General features: G+C 37.4%; 1 protein-coding gene across 6 annotated transcripts in view; it reads right to left on the bottom strand.

Moving 5' to 3' along the window:
• The window catches only part of LTBP1 (latent transforming growth factor beta binding protein 1), a 187,451-nt gene that overhangs the window by 137,185 nt on the left and 33,504 nt on the right, over positions 1-16,762 (bottom strand). For all 6 annotated transcript variants that reach the window (XM_005416252.3, XM_031061012.1, XM_031061025.1 and 3 more), the window contains exon 3: positions 3,386-3,561. In XM_005416252.3, coding sequence (XP_005416309.2) covers positions 3,386-3,561 — 176 coding nt within the window. The remainder of the gene's footprint in view (positions 1-3,385; positions 3,562-16,762) is intronic.

The following is a 16,762-nucleotide window of genomic DNA, read 5'->3' as shown; positions in this document are numbered from 1 at the left end:
AACTTTTCACTCTGAGGTTCCAAATATTTAGGCAGATTACAGGAGAAGTGTGACAGTATGTACTTTTAAGCAAATAATACATCCCTTGAGAATTACTCAGAGTTTGTATCCCACAAGACAAAAGTTCAAAATGCTTAACAGTAGAAATGCTACCTGCTACCGGCAGGTAACTCAATTTCACATCCCAGGGTGACTTTAAATGCTATAATTGCAACCCCAGTGGTTTGCTGAATTTTCAAGCTCTGTTGATGTGATACATAACCTTACAGTAAAATTCAGCTTAAAAGCCAAAAGAATAGACTATTTACTGTTTTTACTAAAGTACTATACTGCATGTTCTGAAAAGTATCAGAGAAGTGAAACTGCTTACAAATGCACCAGAGTAAAAATTCCAGAAGGCATCTTTAATTAATTTTAATTGAAAAATGTTTAATGTGACTAAACTTTAATATTTTTTACCCCAGTATATCCAAAAGCTCATCTGACAACACTGTGATGGGGCATTTAAACATGACTGATTTCCTATAAATCAGAAGATGCTCAGAAGCACTTGGTCATGTTTGGCAGTTTTCTTCCCAATGTACCAGTACCCCACATCTCATTTGTTTCTGCCAGGACAGACCTGTCTCTAAAGGTAACAAAAGACGGACACTTGTTCCAGTTTCAAGACTACCCATTTTACATCACTGGACTGAAACAAGAAAGTCCAGAAAAATCAAAACCAACTGCAGCAACAGCTAGAGAAGTAAGTTTACTCTATGAGGTACATTTTTCACAATTGCCAGTCTCTGGCACAGTGTTAATATTTTGAAGTAAAATGCATAGAAATGTTCATAAAAACTCAACAGAATGAGTAGCTTTGTACTCCATGTTAATTGATAGCTATGAACTCTTGGGCACTGCTACCAAGTATTACCTGGCTACTCTTTCTTCTCATCTCTAAAGAAATTTTATTTATTGCTACTATTAAAAAAAAAGTTGTGAAGCATTTGGTACTAACTTTCTGGCCTCTGCTTTTTAATAAAGTTATTACATATTCCCCCTCTTCCTTTTCAAGTATCTCCATATGGCCATTACCAAAATTCCTCTGCTCAATGAAGTAAAAGCCTGTCCAATTACATAAGATTATACATTTAAGAGCAATAACAAAACACCATGAGATCATCAGCCACAATCATAAATGAGCTAGACAATGAACATCAACCATAAGCATGAACTAATTCATAGGGTCCATCTCTGGTTGAAACAGGACTAAGGACTGCATATTCATGGTTATCACAGGACACCTGACATCAGGTTTCACATCCTAATCTTACCTCACCATAGTTAATTCAAACATCCCTAACATTAAAATACTGACAGCTGAAATTTAGAATTCAATTTTTATGAAAACAAGTAGTCTTCTAATCTTCAAGGTCATCCCAGTACCTCCAGAAACCAGAAAACCCAAACAGATATGGCAGGCCAAGTTTTAGGTCTCCTTTTCAGGCTAGCGGTGCATAATCCTAGACTCTAACAACATACAGCTCAAACTGCACTCTACTGGCAGATATCTACACTGCTTCATCAGAAGTTACTGTCACCAACTCCCACCTCACAGATGTAGAAAACAGGTGAAACAGGTAATGAGACTGGTTTTTAGGCGGACAGAGAGCTCAGAAACCAAAAATTTGACACAATCCAAATAGCATGCATTTTACCTCTGAGTCAACACTTAAGTCATGGCTGACCTTATCAGGCCATAGAAATTCTTTTTATTACTTGTCCTCTGGCTGTTTTAGGAGTCATAAGCTTTTCAATAAGGGTAGAATGTTTTACTAATGCACTGCTCAATAAGGGGCTTAGAATTTGATAAAAACCAGTCCAGTGTTCAGCTCCTGGTTTTCCTTCTCCTAGTCATGTCCCTCAGAGCACTGTAACAGTGGAGCTCAAATAAGCTAGAAAGAGCTAGAAGCACTGGCTTCTTCCTCTTACAGCTGCATAGTCCTCTCCTTATGCTACCATAGAAGGAAAAAAACCAACTCACAGAATCCATCCATTTAGTGGCACCTTGATACTTGTGAGTACCACTGAGTGTATTGAAGGTAGAATGACTTAGCCTGAAAAACGGAGCCAAAAGGAAAGATGGTTTGGTTGTTTTTTGGTTTTTTTTTGGTCAGAATCCAACCTGGAACAGTCACATCAAATACTGGAGAACTATAAAACCTGGAATTTGTAAACTCTGACTAGTAAGAGTCATGAGAGATGGTCACAATCCAATCCCAGTGGCCATTAATATTTTATTTGAAGAAAAACAACTGCTGACTGGAAAAAAAGCAGTATCATCTTATTTACAAAAGAGACTACTGCTTGATGTTGACAGTGTGACTAAAAAAAAAAAATCTTTCTGAAACTTCTAAGAAAGGGAGATAGTGCTTTGCAAGAAGTATACTTCACCACTCTGAAAATGTTAATTGAAAGTCCTCCAGCTGCCCACTGGTCTTCCCATTAGAGCCAATAGTCTCATTTACCATTAACAAACTTACACTTGAAGAAAAGGAAGCAGGGAGTTGTATTTAAGTGTAAACGGACAGACCATAAAGATGTGCAATGCAGAAATGCAAATATACACAAAGGAATTCTAGTTAAAGATTTAGAAGGAAAGGCTCTTCCCTAAAACCTCAGCAGAACATAATTCTTTGTGCTACAGCAAAGGAAGTCTGTCAGGAGACTGCAAGTACCTAAAGGTCTCAATGTTAATCAGTCCATTATTCAGCTGCAGGAACTTTTCTCCAAATCAAGCCAGCAGACGTTCTGTAATACCTAACCCATAATTCATCAAGCTCTTAATCTTCTATGCCAAAACTTGTCCTCAAGCTCTGCACACAATGGGGCATGAGCCAAGGCCACAAGCTGGGCACCTACACAATCTTTTTTTTATAAATATGAAGCAGAAACTCTCAGGCAGCTCCATACTGTGCAGAAGTTCATAAACGCATAATAAATTAAATATAGAGAAAAATAGTCAATGAGACCACAGTCCTGAACTCCAGCTTTCCAAAAAGGTATCCATCATATTGACACTGACTACATTCATAGATGTGCCTATTGTAGCAAAACATTCACAAAGCACCCTTTTCTGAAGAAAAAACTATTATCTAGAAACAACATGACAAATTTTCAACAGCAAATCAGATTCAATTGTTTTTCTCATCCAGGAAATCTGTTTTGTTTCTGCACAAAATGCAGGATATTGGAGCATTTGCTAACCTAAGAAATCTCACATATAGTTGTTTTAACCTTTCTCTGTCTTCAAGTGTTACTGCAGAAAATGTCAAGATCTTAAAAAAACCAGGGAGTGGGGGCTTTGTGGGGGGAGAGAAGGGAGTATGTTTTTTGTACTCACATCGCAAAGAGGATGCAGGTTGATCCTGGCCCAGCCTCAGTGGTAATGAGCTCTCAGTGGATTGCTCTCCTGAAATCACTTTTTTTACTGGATAATATTTGGGCTTAATCACATATTCCTGTGTTTGGCCATGATGAAGATTCATCATTAATGTCTGAGATGAAAGGGGTATCATCCTGTTTTGGAAAGAGACAGAAAAGACAGAACAATGTAAGAATTAATCAATTAGACTTAGAAACTCCTTGTTAAAAAATTGAAGACAAATTCAATTGCACTCCAAATTCTCAAAATACAGTTTGGGAAACCTACTACCTTAGAAGTAAGCACCTTATTTTCCAAGCATTTAGCACCCTCATTGTCTTGTCAGCTCAAACTCCTAAGAAAGAAAGACTACAGGGATTATATAACTTTCTTTTTTACACGGCAAGAGAAATATCATGGACAGCTCAGAAAAGAGGGAGGAACAGGGAAAAGCCCTGATCAAAATGAGTTGCAGCTCAAATTTGTTAACACACAGAGCTTTCCAGACAGGTCAGAGAAGCAATAATGCATTGAAACCTTATTCCATTTCTTACATCTCTCATTCCATAGAAGGTATATTAAGTAGAACCTAAACCCATCTGACTTTCCCCTTCTGTTCCCAGAAATCACTTCCTTCTTCACCATATCCCTCCAGCAAAAGAGCAAAGCACTGCTCCTCTTCCCCTTTTTCAGATGTTTCCCACCTAATCACAAGGTTTGTGCCCATTCACTTTCTTTTTGCCTGCACTATTGAACATCTCTGACAAATGTCCCATAACCACATGGCCTCCCTTAACAACAAAACCATTCTCCCTTCCTGTTAAAAAAGAAGATTCCTTCAAGCTCAGGATTCTCTCACTGCTAATCCTGACTCATATGTTTAGATTCCTCCCTATGACCTCAGCTTTTCACTGCACAAGGCCGTACCAACTTTCAACAACAGCTCCCTCCTCTCCCTATCAATAAGTCCTTGGTTATTTAGCAACCATGAGCAGTAGGAATAATTTCTTCACTAACAAACTGGCCTTCACTCTTCCAGCAATTTATAAGGCAGCAGATTGGGCAGCTCTTAGCTACATGCAATGAAACTGCAAGCTGCTTTGGGGCCCCAAGGCTGAAGAATCCCGCCACCTAGCAAGTAATTACACACTTTCAAGTAACAAAACTACTAATAACACACCTTCAAGCAGTCATAGCTAGTGCAGATCAGACTGTAAAAACACACACTCCTTGAAGAGCAGAATCAATTACTAACCTAATAACAGTGGCTATCAGGACCACATTGTCCTTTGCTCAAATGAAGGTATACAGAGTGGGATGCTGTAAGCCTCCTTTACTGCATTCTTAGCTGAGAGTCTATAACTAGTTCAGTCTTCAAAAATAGAAAAATGAAAGTTATGGGATTTGAAACAACCATCCTTCAGAGCCACAGTTCTGCAGGGTAAATAACTGTCCTCTGAGAATAAGTCATGAACCCTATATTATAAAGGACAGCTGAGCAGCACTTCCCCACAGAGGTGAGACTGCAGAGTTTCAGCTAAGAACCCAGATGACTACTGCATTGTTTTCTGACATGTGGAGCCTGAGCCAGCCCCTATCTCCAAAGCAATGCCTAACTCCTTGGTCATGTTATTCAAAATGTTTAGTAACTGCTGTAGCCAATGGATTTGTGGTTAGAACAAACAATGGGGTTTTGTCCTACACAGATGCTCTTTTTCTCAATCTGATCCAAGTTAACAAGAGCATTCATTAATAGTGACATTCTAAGCCTCCTATGTAGAACAGAAACATAACTGCTCAGGCTGTCTCCAAGTCAATATTTCTAATACAGTACTTACACAGTCTCATTACATTCAGTACAAGTCCTTTTGCCAGACTAAGAGAAAATACTGTATTTTCTATGTTGTCTTTAGGGTTCCTACCAGAAGATCAAAAGAGGGCCTTCACTGGTATTGGAGGTCAGGCTTGGAATCCATCACAGTCTGATAAAGTATGACCGGGAAACCCTCAGCCTGAGATAAAACTGAAGTTGTTGCCTTCAGTACTGCTTACATATGAATTTAATTTCTTTATTGCTGCAATCACTCCTGCACAACCTGTTTTTTTCTAATGGACCCATTTGATGCCTACACATAATGACATCCATTTCTGGTTTTGCACATAGAAGAATGTCTATGCTGAATGTAGAAGCAGGACTTGACAGCAGAGATCAAAATACTAGATACAGATGTTGCCATTTAAGTGGCTGAGTGTCTTCTGTTAAGGTTAAAATCGATTGTAAAGCATTACAGAATCCCAGAATGGTTAAGGTTGAAGAGACCCCACTGGCGGGGTCAACCTCTGCTCAAGCAGGGTCTTCCTAATGATCTCTGAATAGCAGTCCCCTAATTACCTTTGCTGCCCTCTGCTCAAACCCACTCCCAGAGCTCCATATCTCTCTTGTCCTGAGGAGCCAGGACTGGACTCAGCACTCCAGATGTGCCTCACCAGGGCTGGGCAGAGGGGCAGGATCAGCTCCCGTGACCTGCTGGCACTGCTCTTCCTAATGCACCCCAGGATTCCATTGGCCTTCTTGGTCACAAGGGCTCCCTGCTGGCTCATGGATGACTTGTTGTCCACCATGACCCCCAGGTCCTTCTCCACCAGCCTGTACTGGTACAGCACCCTTCATTTGCCTTTGAACTTCAGACAGTTCTTCTCTGCCCATTGTCCAGCCTGTCAGGATCCTTCTGTACAGCAGCCTGGTGTATCAGCCAGAGATATCTTCCCAGTTTTCTGTCATCAGTGAACTTGCTGAGGAGGCATCTACCCCTTCATCCAGCTCATTGATGAATGAGTGAACAATATGGGACCTGGTCAAATGTTCTGCCATTCTGACAGTTCTTAAACCACCTCACTGTCTACTCCTCCAGTGAGCACCACCCAATTTTGCCTATGAGGATGTTGTGAGAGACAGTGTTGAAGAGCTTGGTGAAGTCCAGGTAGAAAATAGTAACTTCTCTCCCCTCATCCATCCAGGCAGTTTTGTCACTGCAGAAGACAATTGGGTTGGTCAAGCATGATTTACCTTTAGTGAATCCATGCTGACTACTCCTGGTCACTTTCTGGTCTTCCACACACTTGAAAGTAGCCTCCAGAACAAAGCACTCCATTACATTTCCAGACTGAGGTGAGGCAGTAGTTGCCTGGGGATTCCTTGCCCTTTTTGAAGGCTGGGGTGACATTTGCTTTCCTCCAGTACTCAAGCACCACTGCTGACTGCCATGACCTTTCAAATATGACCATGAGTGGCCTAGCTGGGATGTCTGCCACCTCTCTCATCATGGATGCATCCCATCATGGCCCATGGACTTCAGGACGTCAAGTTGGCCTAGGTGATCTCTAACCCAATCCTCCTTGACAAAGTGGAAGTCTTCCTTCCACCATTCCTTTTCCCTGGTGTCCCAGGACAGAGATTCATAAGGGCTGGTCTTGCCAGTAAAGAGTGACGGACAGAAGGGATTCAGTAATTCTGCCTTCTTTGTATTCTCTGTTACCAGAGTTCCCACTTCATTTAAAAACAGGCCCACATTTTCCTGAATTTCCTATTAGTTATTGATGTATTTGCTTCCTGTACTTGATATCCTAGGCCAGGTTTTTAATTCCAGATGGCCCTCAGCCTTCCTTGTTGCATTTCTGCATACTCTGACAACATCTCTATGTTTTAAGTGTTCTGTCCCTGCTTCCTTCTCCTGTGTATCTCTCACTTGTGCTTAGGTATTGACTGGAGTTCTGTGTTCACCCATGCAGGTCTCTTGCCCACTTTGCTCAAATTCTTGCTCATCAGGATGCACCATTTTTAAGCCCGAAAAAAAAACCAACTGAATATTGACCAGCTGCTGGAAGGATCCAACTGTCTTGGATCGTTCTTCCCTGAAGGCAGATTCCAATGATATTTGTCAAAAAAAGTCCCTGAATAGGCTAAAGTTAACTCTCTAGAAGTCTAGGGTTGCAATCTTAATTGTTGCCCCTCTTCCTTCATGTAAGATATTGAGCTCCACAATGTCCGGGTCACTGTAGCCAAGGCTGCCCCAGTCTTCACATGTCAATAAGACTTTCCTTGTTTGCTTGTATTAGGTCATTTTATTTTTATTTACCCTCTATCTTGTCACCCATCCAGCCACACTGAAGCCCAACTGTCAGCCTACAAACGTCCATCATAACACTTGAAATTATATTTTAAAAAATTAAAAATCATTTTAAAAACCCAACAAAACACAATGCCACACCAAAACCATGAATTCCCTATGTTGGAAGCTAAAGTCTTAGTCAGTAGAATTTACAAAAGTTGCCTTTTCCATCCTTCTCAGGTATTATAAACTTCTTCCTTAGTTTGCATTAAATATTAATGTTAATAAATTACTGCTAAGACAGCTTTGTTTTTCAAGAGTGGCTTACTCAGTACTACACAGGAAAGCTGTAAACTTTATCAATTCCATTCTTTAAAAGGAAACACCTCTACATGATGTGCAAGTTGTTAATTTTTGTTTCAATGCAGACTAAACCACCTAATCTAAATCACCAAGTTATCTGCTTACAATAATCACACGAAAGCAAAGTTAAGACTTGTCTAGACCGTTTTTCTTAAATACTTCTGCTCAGTTTGGATGAACTTGGTGTATATGACATTAACTTAATAAACTGGACAAAAACTTTCCATTGCTGAAGCGCACACGAGGCAGATAAACAAATGTCTAACTGTACCTTCAGCAAACAAGCAATATGATAAATACTAATAAGGTTACAAGAGCACTGCAGAGGAAGAAGAAACATTTTCAGCTATCATGCAAAAAAAAGCTCTCCTGCTTGATAAACCAGAGAAAGAATGTGATGTATCAGAATAACTCTGGCAAGCAGAAATAAGATCGACAACATTTGGCATGAAAAGTACTGTCTAGACTAAACTAAGACAAATCTCAGGTTGTTTTCTTTCTTTTATTTACTGTAAGCCTGATGCTCCCATGCCTGGCTCCAAGCTAGCAACATTTCAGAAAATATGAATTTTTAACACTACTGCTTCATGCAAATGTACAAATTAATTCCTTCTTATTTACCTCCTTCCAAGTCACAATGAAAAATCAAAAGGAGAAGAAAACCAGTATTTTCTAAAACCATGAGATAGTAAAGAAAATATGCAGGCCAGTTCAAAAGGCATGGAAATAGAACTAACCCCCTACCCCCACCTAAATTGTTAAAATTCAGTTGCTAGTTCAACCTTACCTTTGCCAGCTGTTTCCTCCTTACACTGCTTCTCTGATAGATATATATATTTTTTTTTTAAGATACATGAAAAAGTTTCACTACCCAGCTGATGATGAACAGATGGGATTTCTCCAAAGCCCTTTACAATATCATACCCATCATCAATCAAGGATGGCCTATTTCACAAGGTCCTACCAGTAACCAAAGATGAAAGAGAGAAGTGTTCAGCTTTCCTTTATTTTTACCATTGCAAAAGATCTGCAAAAAATTGATTTTATACGCAGACATATATTTTTTGTGCATATTTAAAAGTCCTGTCCCTGAAATACAGTGCAAACACTGCAAAACAAGCACTGAGAACTGCCTGTCTTACAATAACAGCCCTACAACGTTGCATTAATATCCTCTTTATAAAACTGCCTTGATTTATATCTTTGCAATACATTTTTTCCCCAGGCAAAATTTTGCAAAGACAGTAGTTTAGATATGATTAAATAGTTTTCAAATAATACCATCAAGTTATTAATTCCTACTTTTTTACCACCTAAAGAGTTAGAATATTATTTACAATATAAAAAATATCTTCTTCGATTATCATCAAATTGATTTGGTTTGTAAATTAGGTAATACAACAAATACAAAAAAATTTAAGAGAGTTATTTAATCTACACCAAGATATAAAGGGTAAAAAGGAATTCAAAGTTGTTTATAAAGGTTCACAAAGAAATGTGAAACATGAACTTTTATCCACGAGTACCAGTTTTTCCCCTCTTACAGGCAATTTCTGTGGTAAAAGCCTTGCCCAAGACACTTTCAGGGATTATCTAACTCTAAGTGTTTACTCATAAAGCTAGCCCTGTATTTGCAGGCTCAAATGAATTGTTAATTGGTTGGATCCCATTTGCCAGCATAACCTGGTGCAGGAGCTGAAGTAAAGCTCTGTGAAACAGACTGTCTGAAAAGAGCCCAACTACGACTCCATTGATGCACTTAATTTTTCACATACAACACAAACTGAAATGTGTAGATTACCAACATTCTTCCAGGTCTCTAAAGAAATACACTGAGTTTTCCAGAATCACAAGCAATGATTGGTTTCCTAGATGTTAAAAAGCAGAAAGAGCTCTTAAGGCCGGAGAAATGTCTCCCTTGGTTAAATATTCAGATGCAGAGCAAAAATACAGATGCTCAGTCACACAAGCTGAAGGAAGCTACAGTTCTTGCAAGTAATACAGCAGCAGGCAAGCATTCCTCATGTAATACAGCTTTCAGAGATTAAATTTGAAGAATATTCATTCTGTAAAAACTTAAACTATAAATGGTAATTCTACCAGTAAAAAAAAAGGCAACATTTGCCTCCTGCATCTTTTCATTAAAAGAGGTATAAAAAGTTTGCCTCACCCTACTCCCAAAGTGCCATCAAGATACAAGCGACGCCAATTTTTAAAAAATCTTCTTATAGTATTAAGTATCCTAAACCAGCATTAAAGAAAGAGTATGCCTGAAGGCTAGAGAAGTCTGAGACAACGATGAACACAAACCAGCTGAGTCTAAGTCTCACAGTAACAGCAATTCACAAACTTTCCATTTCACCATGCACCAAATGAACAACTAGGAGCCACAAATTATTTGTTACCTCATGCATACTTTCACTTAACCAATGAAGCTCTTCACAAATCCAGACAAATTAATTTGACATGTGGATTATTCTATATAGATTGCCAGCCATGCATATATCTTCAACCTTCCAAACACCTCTTATCAATAAAGTTCAAGGAGGCAAAAAAAGAAAAAACTCCACAACAGAAAACCTACATGCATTGCTGACTTATTCTTGTTCCTCTGCTTTTACTGGTTAACTCTTCATTTTGGGGTTTTTTGTTGTTGTTTTCCAGGATGCTACATTAATAATCCTACAGTCAGGTAAGATATTTTGTCACTATCAAATCCTATTTTGTCACTATCAAATCCAGCTTTTAAAAGAGTGGCTGCTAATGCCACCAACACCTGTAGTAAGAAATTGCCCTTCAAGCATCCACTATGTTGCAGCACTGAGTCAAGATGAAATTAGCTAGTTAGCAGCAGACTTACTTACCCACAGCACTGTGTCAGTTCAATACACTGTCTTCAGTAAATTCATGTATGTTTTTCCCTTTCCAGTGTCACGCTATATTTTCTACAGAAAAATTGCTTTTGTTTCCATAGTACTAGTGGCATGTCACACTGACACCATGTCATAAAAAAATTACTTGGATCAAGACATATTAACTAGTGATAATTTCTAATCTATCAACTAATGAGACAGACTTTGGTATTAGAAAAGCATGTTGAAATGACAACTAAAAATGGAAACAAACTACCCCAATGGATGCTATATGATAAAGGCAAGTGAGCACAGCTGCTGCGAAGCAAAACCATGCATCACAAATCTACTCAAATTCTTAAGCATGTTAAACAAGAGACAAAGGAGATAAAGAGCCCACTAGGTTGATGTAATTTATTTGAAATTTGAAAAGAACTTTGAAGATTTATATTACAAGAGACTACTAAGAAATCTCAGATTATTAAACAGTGCTGTAAGCTTAAACTGGGCAAATATACAGATTCATTTTCTTAAATATATATTAATTATAATATACCCTTTTGAAGTCTATTAACATATATATGGTTTGATAATACCTCAGTTCAGATTAATAAGTAACTTAAAACTATCTGCAGTTTTGTTACAGTAGTTCAGAAAACCCTCCATTATTATTTTGTCTTCTGGATTAGCAATTATATTCACACAAGATAAATGCTCTCTGGGAATACACTTACATGCTTGTCTGAATTAAGCAGAAATCTGTCATTTAGGAATATAATACCTAAATAAAAGTAAAAATGCTAGTAAAGAATTGAAAACCTTGGCCTATCTTTGATACTCTGACAGGTTACTTCATGATTACGAAAAACATAAAGGCAAAGAGCAAGTAACTACCCCATCAAGTTTTTGCAAAGATGCAGATGGTTAGCAATAAATGTTTTCTCACTACTGCTTGTTATGTCTAGAAAATGTTTTACAAGTATGATCTTGCTGGTATAAACCAAGTTTCTCAGAAGGAGTCAGATATAAAAAAACACATCATAGGTTTATAACCTTTTTATAAATTAGACCTATGTACAAGTAGGAAAATATACAAACCCCCAAGACGATTAATGGTGGCTAGACAAGAAGAGACAAAGACTCTGAGTACCTGGACTGGAGAGGAAATTAAGCACTGATGAACAGGACAGTGTGCATCAGAAGCAACCAGCACGTGTCACACACGTAAGTGATGTCTTTGATGACTGCAGCCAAACAACCAAGAGACTCTCACATCAGCCCAGTAAAAGGCTCCAGCATACAAAATTGGATCAAAACTCAAAGCATTACTGAGGTGCAAAGAGCTGAGGCAAAATAATAAGGAAAGCTTTTAAAGGCATTGACATTCACAAGGCTTAGAGTGTCCAGAAAGTGCACAGGCAGGGAAAAGCCCAACTCTGATTCCAGAGAAAACTCTAGGGAATACATGAGAGAAAGACACAAAATTAAAATTTAAATTGAAAATTAGCTGAAAATTAACTGCAGTTAAGTTTTAGACTAAAAAAGAAATACTTTTTCCACATAGTGCATAATCAGAACTATGACAAGATATAATTGATCATTATTGCTTTCAAGAATGCCAGTGTAATAGTTGATGAGAAAACTTTTACATTTGATTGAGATCACAGAAAAAAAAGTCAGAAATCCTTACGCTTAAGGCTATCAGTTTCCTAACATCATAAAAAATGTAAACAGACCTTATTTTTCTCCTGCTAAAGAAGGGCCAGGTGTGCAAGTTGGAGCACTTTATCCCTCTGTAATACATTCTGATTTCTTACATAAGCAACTACTAGCAGATGTATACCATACTGACTTTGCCCAAGTACTACACACAAGAAGCGCTTATAGGAGAACAAATTATGTCTTTGTGTTTGAGTGGGAAAATGGTTGCTGCACATTAAGAATCTTAACCACATTTACTGAAGGCTTTCTAAATTTACTTGACAAGAAGCATAATTTATGATGTGCAAGCCTTGAAAATTTCAAGATTAAATCCAGACTCCATCTTCAGTATGTGTATTCATCAGCAGAAGCTTTTTCTGGTATATGAAATCAGCAGTAAGAAGCTCTGACAGACTGTACTGGCTACAGGATACGCTCCCTGAAACATCATAGGGGCTGCTCTTCCTAAATTACAACACAAAATTTAGCAATCCTAAAGATGGAGGGTCAGAAAAACCCCAAACCCCAAAGTTTACCCAAGTCCTCCACAGCAGTCACCTAAATTCAAGTGATGAAACAATGGCAAGCTTCCTACCACATGTGGGAAGTCTGGAAATGATGCACAAGAACAGAAGTACACATTGTGCTGTACCCCAGAGGGTGAAAAGATTAGTGGTGAAAAGTTTTGGACATGGAAAAAATATTTGCATTAAGCCAAGAATACTTTTAATGTCTAAGTTTTTAAATGTATAATTACTTCTTAGCTGAACTAGATAAACAACTCATATGATCTATTTCTTCATACCACAAAATTGAGCAATAAAGACTGTCCTTCATATTAAGTCACCACCAAAATGGAATGCTTCCAACTGTGAGCAGAACCAGAGAAAGGGGGTACAGCAGCAAGCAGTTACACTTACTAGAAACCTAATTTTGGGGTAAAGAAGCTTCCAAAACCTTGAGACATATATACACAAATAGTCTGAACATAACATCACACAGAAAAAGATTTTCTAATTAACCAAGATAGTAAACTTATGCAGGATCAGAGGGCAGCAATTTCAAAAATTGTTAGTGAATTGTAGTTTGTTGAAATTCAGCTAAATAACATGTTGTTCACTAAAAATACATATATACGAGTGCACTAGAAATATGTGTTCATCATCATGTATATTCATAAAAATAACATCCAGAGAAATAGCATGTTTGTACCTACATCCTTTTTGTGTCAGTATAAGATCCCTTATGTAAAAGGGTCACTTCAGTAGAGCTAAAGAACAGACTAGAGCTAACAGAACTGATAAAGTATTTCTTCACTGCCATGACCTAAGAAATTTCTCTGCAGAGAGAACCTTGACAACAGATTAACAAAACCAACATGCTTTATTTATAATTCTATTAGAGATACTATAAAAAAATAATCAAACTCCACCACAATGCTATTTATCAGCTTATCAAGCTTGTTTCATAATGGAGACCAGCTATGGTAAATTTTAGCTACATGACTAATCACTTTAAGGCTTAATAGGAGCACTTTAGGAGAATTTCTGTATTGGTTTAGTGTCCCAGCATCAGGAGAGATACCACATATTCCTTTTCATTTCAGACATTAAAGAAAGAAAAAATAAGTTTAGTATATCAACAGTAGCTGCTGGCATATATAGATCACTGCAACATTTCATACAGCTAGCAAATCTAAAAACAGCATGCAAGGAATCTAGATTTAAAAATAGGCTGGTTTTCCTCATTTACTTGCTTAATTTAACACTGCCATAAAAAGACTGGTTGCTTGAAAACAGTCTTAAAATAATTATTCAGAAAGCAAACCTAGATAATATAAAGACGGTAATATTTTTGTCTGACAAATGTTCATTATTTTCAGCAAAAATTACAGGGCTGAAAGTGAGGCACTCAGTAGTCCCTCACCCCTCCCGCCCACACTTAAATGGGCCCAACAAATGCTACAATTATAATTACTATCATAATTATGCCCTAGCTTTATTTCTAAAATAAGTAAAATGTAAGATTTTCTAGTGCATGGAGGTCAAGGACAAAAGATAAACTGTATGAAATTCTCATTTTTCCTACTGATAGTACTCTACTGACCCATACAGATTGCTCCAGAGACAGAGAAGTTTGCAGAGAATAGGCACACATTTTTTCTTTTTCACTTCCCCATCTGTAAAACAAAGATCTACAACACCATCTAATAAGAGCCTGCAAAGATTTTAACACTGAAATGTTGGTGCACTGCTTGGTCCATACGCAAAAGAAAACCAAACAGTTAAACTGGTTTTCATACAATCTATTTCCCAGACACTAGCATAAAATCCTGATTTCACTGAAGTCAATGGCAGAACTCTCATTTATTTCATTGCTGGCCATGATTTCATCCCAGGACTTTGTTGCTTGTCAAACACAGCTTCGCATCCCTGGATTTTAAACCCGCAGATGCTACATTCAGCGGTCCTTGCCCTGCCTTGGAATGCCAAAGCAGAGATTCCTCGTGGTTCCTAGCTCTAGCTCCTGAAACCCACATTTGTCACCCTGGAAGGCAGTGAAATGCAAACAAACCTAAAGAACACTGTATCCCTGACTTCAGCCCATGATCAACACAGGGATAAAGGATGTGAAAGCAATCTAATTCATTATTATCAAAATAAGTCCACCTACAGTTCAAACTCAGCTTGCAAGAAAGCAGCTATGAAGCATTTCTAACACACGGCTGAACCAACAATGTCTGGAGGAACTTGGATCTCCTATTCCAAACCACTCTGCCTACTTTAAAAAAAAATTACTGTGACCAAAAGCCCAGACTGCATTCCAGAGGTCTAGGAATAGCTTGTTTTCCTATTTGCAGTTGGTAAATTTGAAGTCTGTGAGGCATTCCTCTGGTTTTTAAGGATGTCTCTGATTTCTCCTCAAAAATTCTCTTTGCTTCTTTCTCTACATGTAAAATTTTGATCTCCTTAGAACTACAGGCTTTGTTATATGAAATATTTTTCAGAATGACTTTTGAGAAAATGCAGTTCAATACATTCCTTCTTTCTGATACTGTCCCAGTCCTTAGTTTTGGTGAAATATACCAAATATGTATACACAATACCAGGCAATTATTTTAAGTTGCTGAAGCTTGTGACTTACAGGCTCATGTTATACACAGGCATAACAGTAAACCACATTTCACAATACTTATTTCTTTTTCTCCCTGTTGCATAAGGGATGGTTTTTAAACATCAGCTGAATGCTGTCATTCCAACAAGTCTAAACTATAAAAAGGACATGTTATAAAGTGTTTGAAATTACATCCTTAGGGCTCAATTTAGAATCTTCTCCTCACATTCTTTTGATTTGTGTGCTTCAAAATTGTCTGCTAGAGTTCTTTTTTCTATCCTTGTTAATGAGTTCAAAGAAATACATGCTTCAACTCCTAAATATATTAAACTTAATTTAAATTATCTTAAAACATCCAGTGACTGCTCAGCAAACCAGAAAAAGCAGACTGCACTTCTGGAAATAGTACACTATTTAGCTAGGGAACTGCATGCATAATGAATCACAAAATAAACACATCTAATTAAAGAATACTATCAATAAATATTTCATATAATTTCAATATTTTAAAGCTGTTTATTCATCACGGTAACACAGAAACATGAAAATAAATTTTAAAACTGAAGGTAACTATTTCTTAATTATTTTTTTAAATGTTTTCATGACATACTATTTATTTTTTTATTTTCTAGGAAAAAGCAAATAATTATGCACCTTTCACAAAGAAACAATTCAGATGTACAATTCACCTCTAGAAACTCATTTGTTTATGGTAGAATCTGAAAGAGCATGTGTTATAACTAAGTTTATTAACTTGAAAAATTTAATTACAGCATTACCCTCTAGAATTCTCCTATAGAATTCTGAAAATTAAAACATGGTTTCAACAGAACTGAAAAACCATCCTTTATTTGGCCATATTTTGGGCTCCATCAAAAAGGACAAAATTATTCTGTTACTAAAAGAGGCATCTTAATTATAAAGCAGATCAGAATTTGTATTTTCAAATAGGATGATTGACGATGACAGCTTCCTGCCAAAATAAACAGAAAACTTACAGTTCACAATATTTGCATAGTCTAATACATGTTGAATCACAAAACTGATCAAACAACCTTATGAACATACTAAAACAGACAACCTGCAAACAAAATCTACTGAGATGGTAGGAATATAAATAAAATAGTACCATCTCAGGATCACTGATAATAGGCTGTATTTTGGAAACATTCTGCGGTGCCAGCTGGTTTGTGAATTACACAACCTCAGCAGCCTGG

The sequence above is a fragment of the Geospiza fortis genome, unplaced genomic scaffold, assembly GCF_000277835.1.
Source record: "Geospiza fortis unplaced genomic scaffold, GeoFor_1.0 scaffold41, whole genome shotgun sequence".
In the NCBI taxonomy this organism is placed as follows: domain Eukaryota; kingdom Metazoa; phylum Chordata; class Aves; order Passeriformes; family Thraupidae; genus Geospiza; species Geospiza fortis.
Note: the sequence above shows the minus strand (reverse complement) of the source record. Positions and strands in the feature narration are given on the sequence as shown.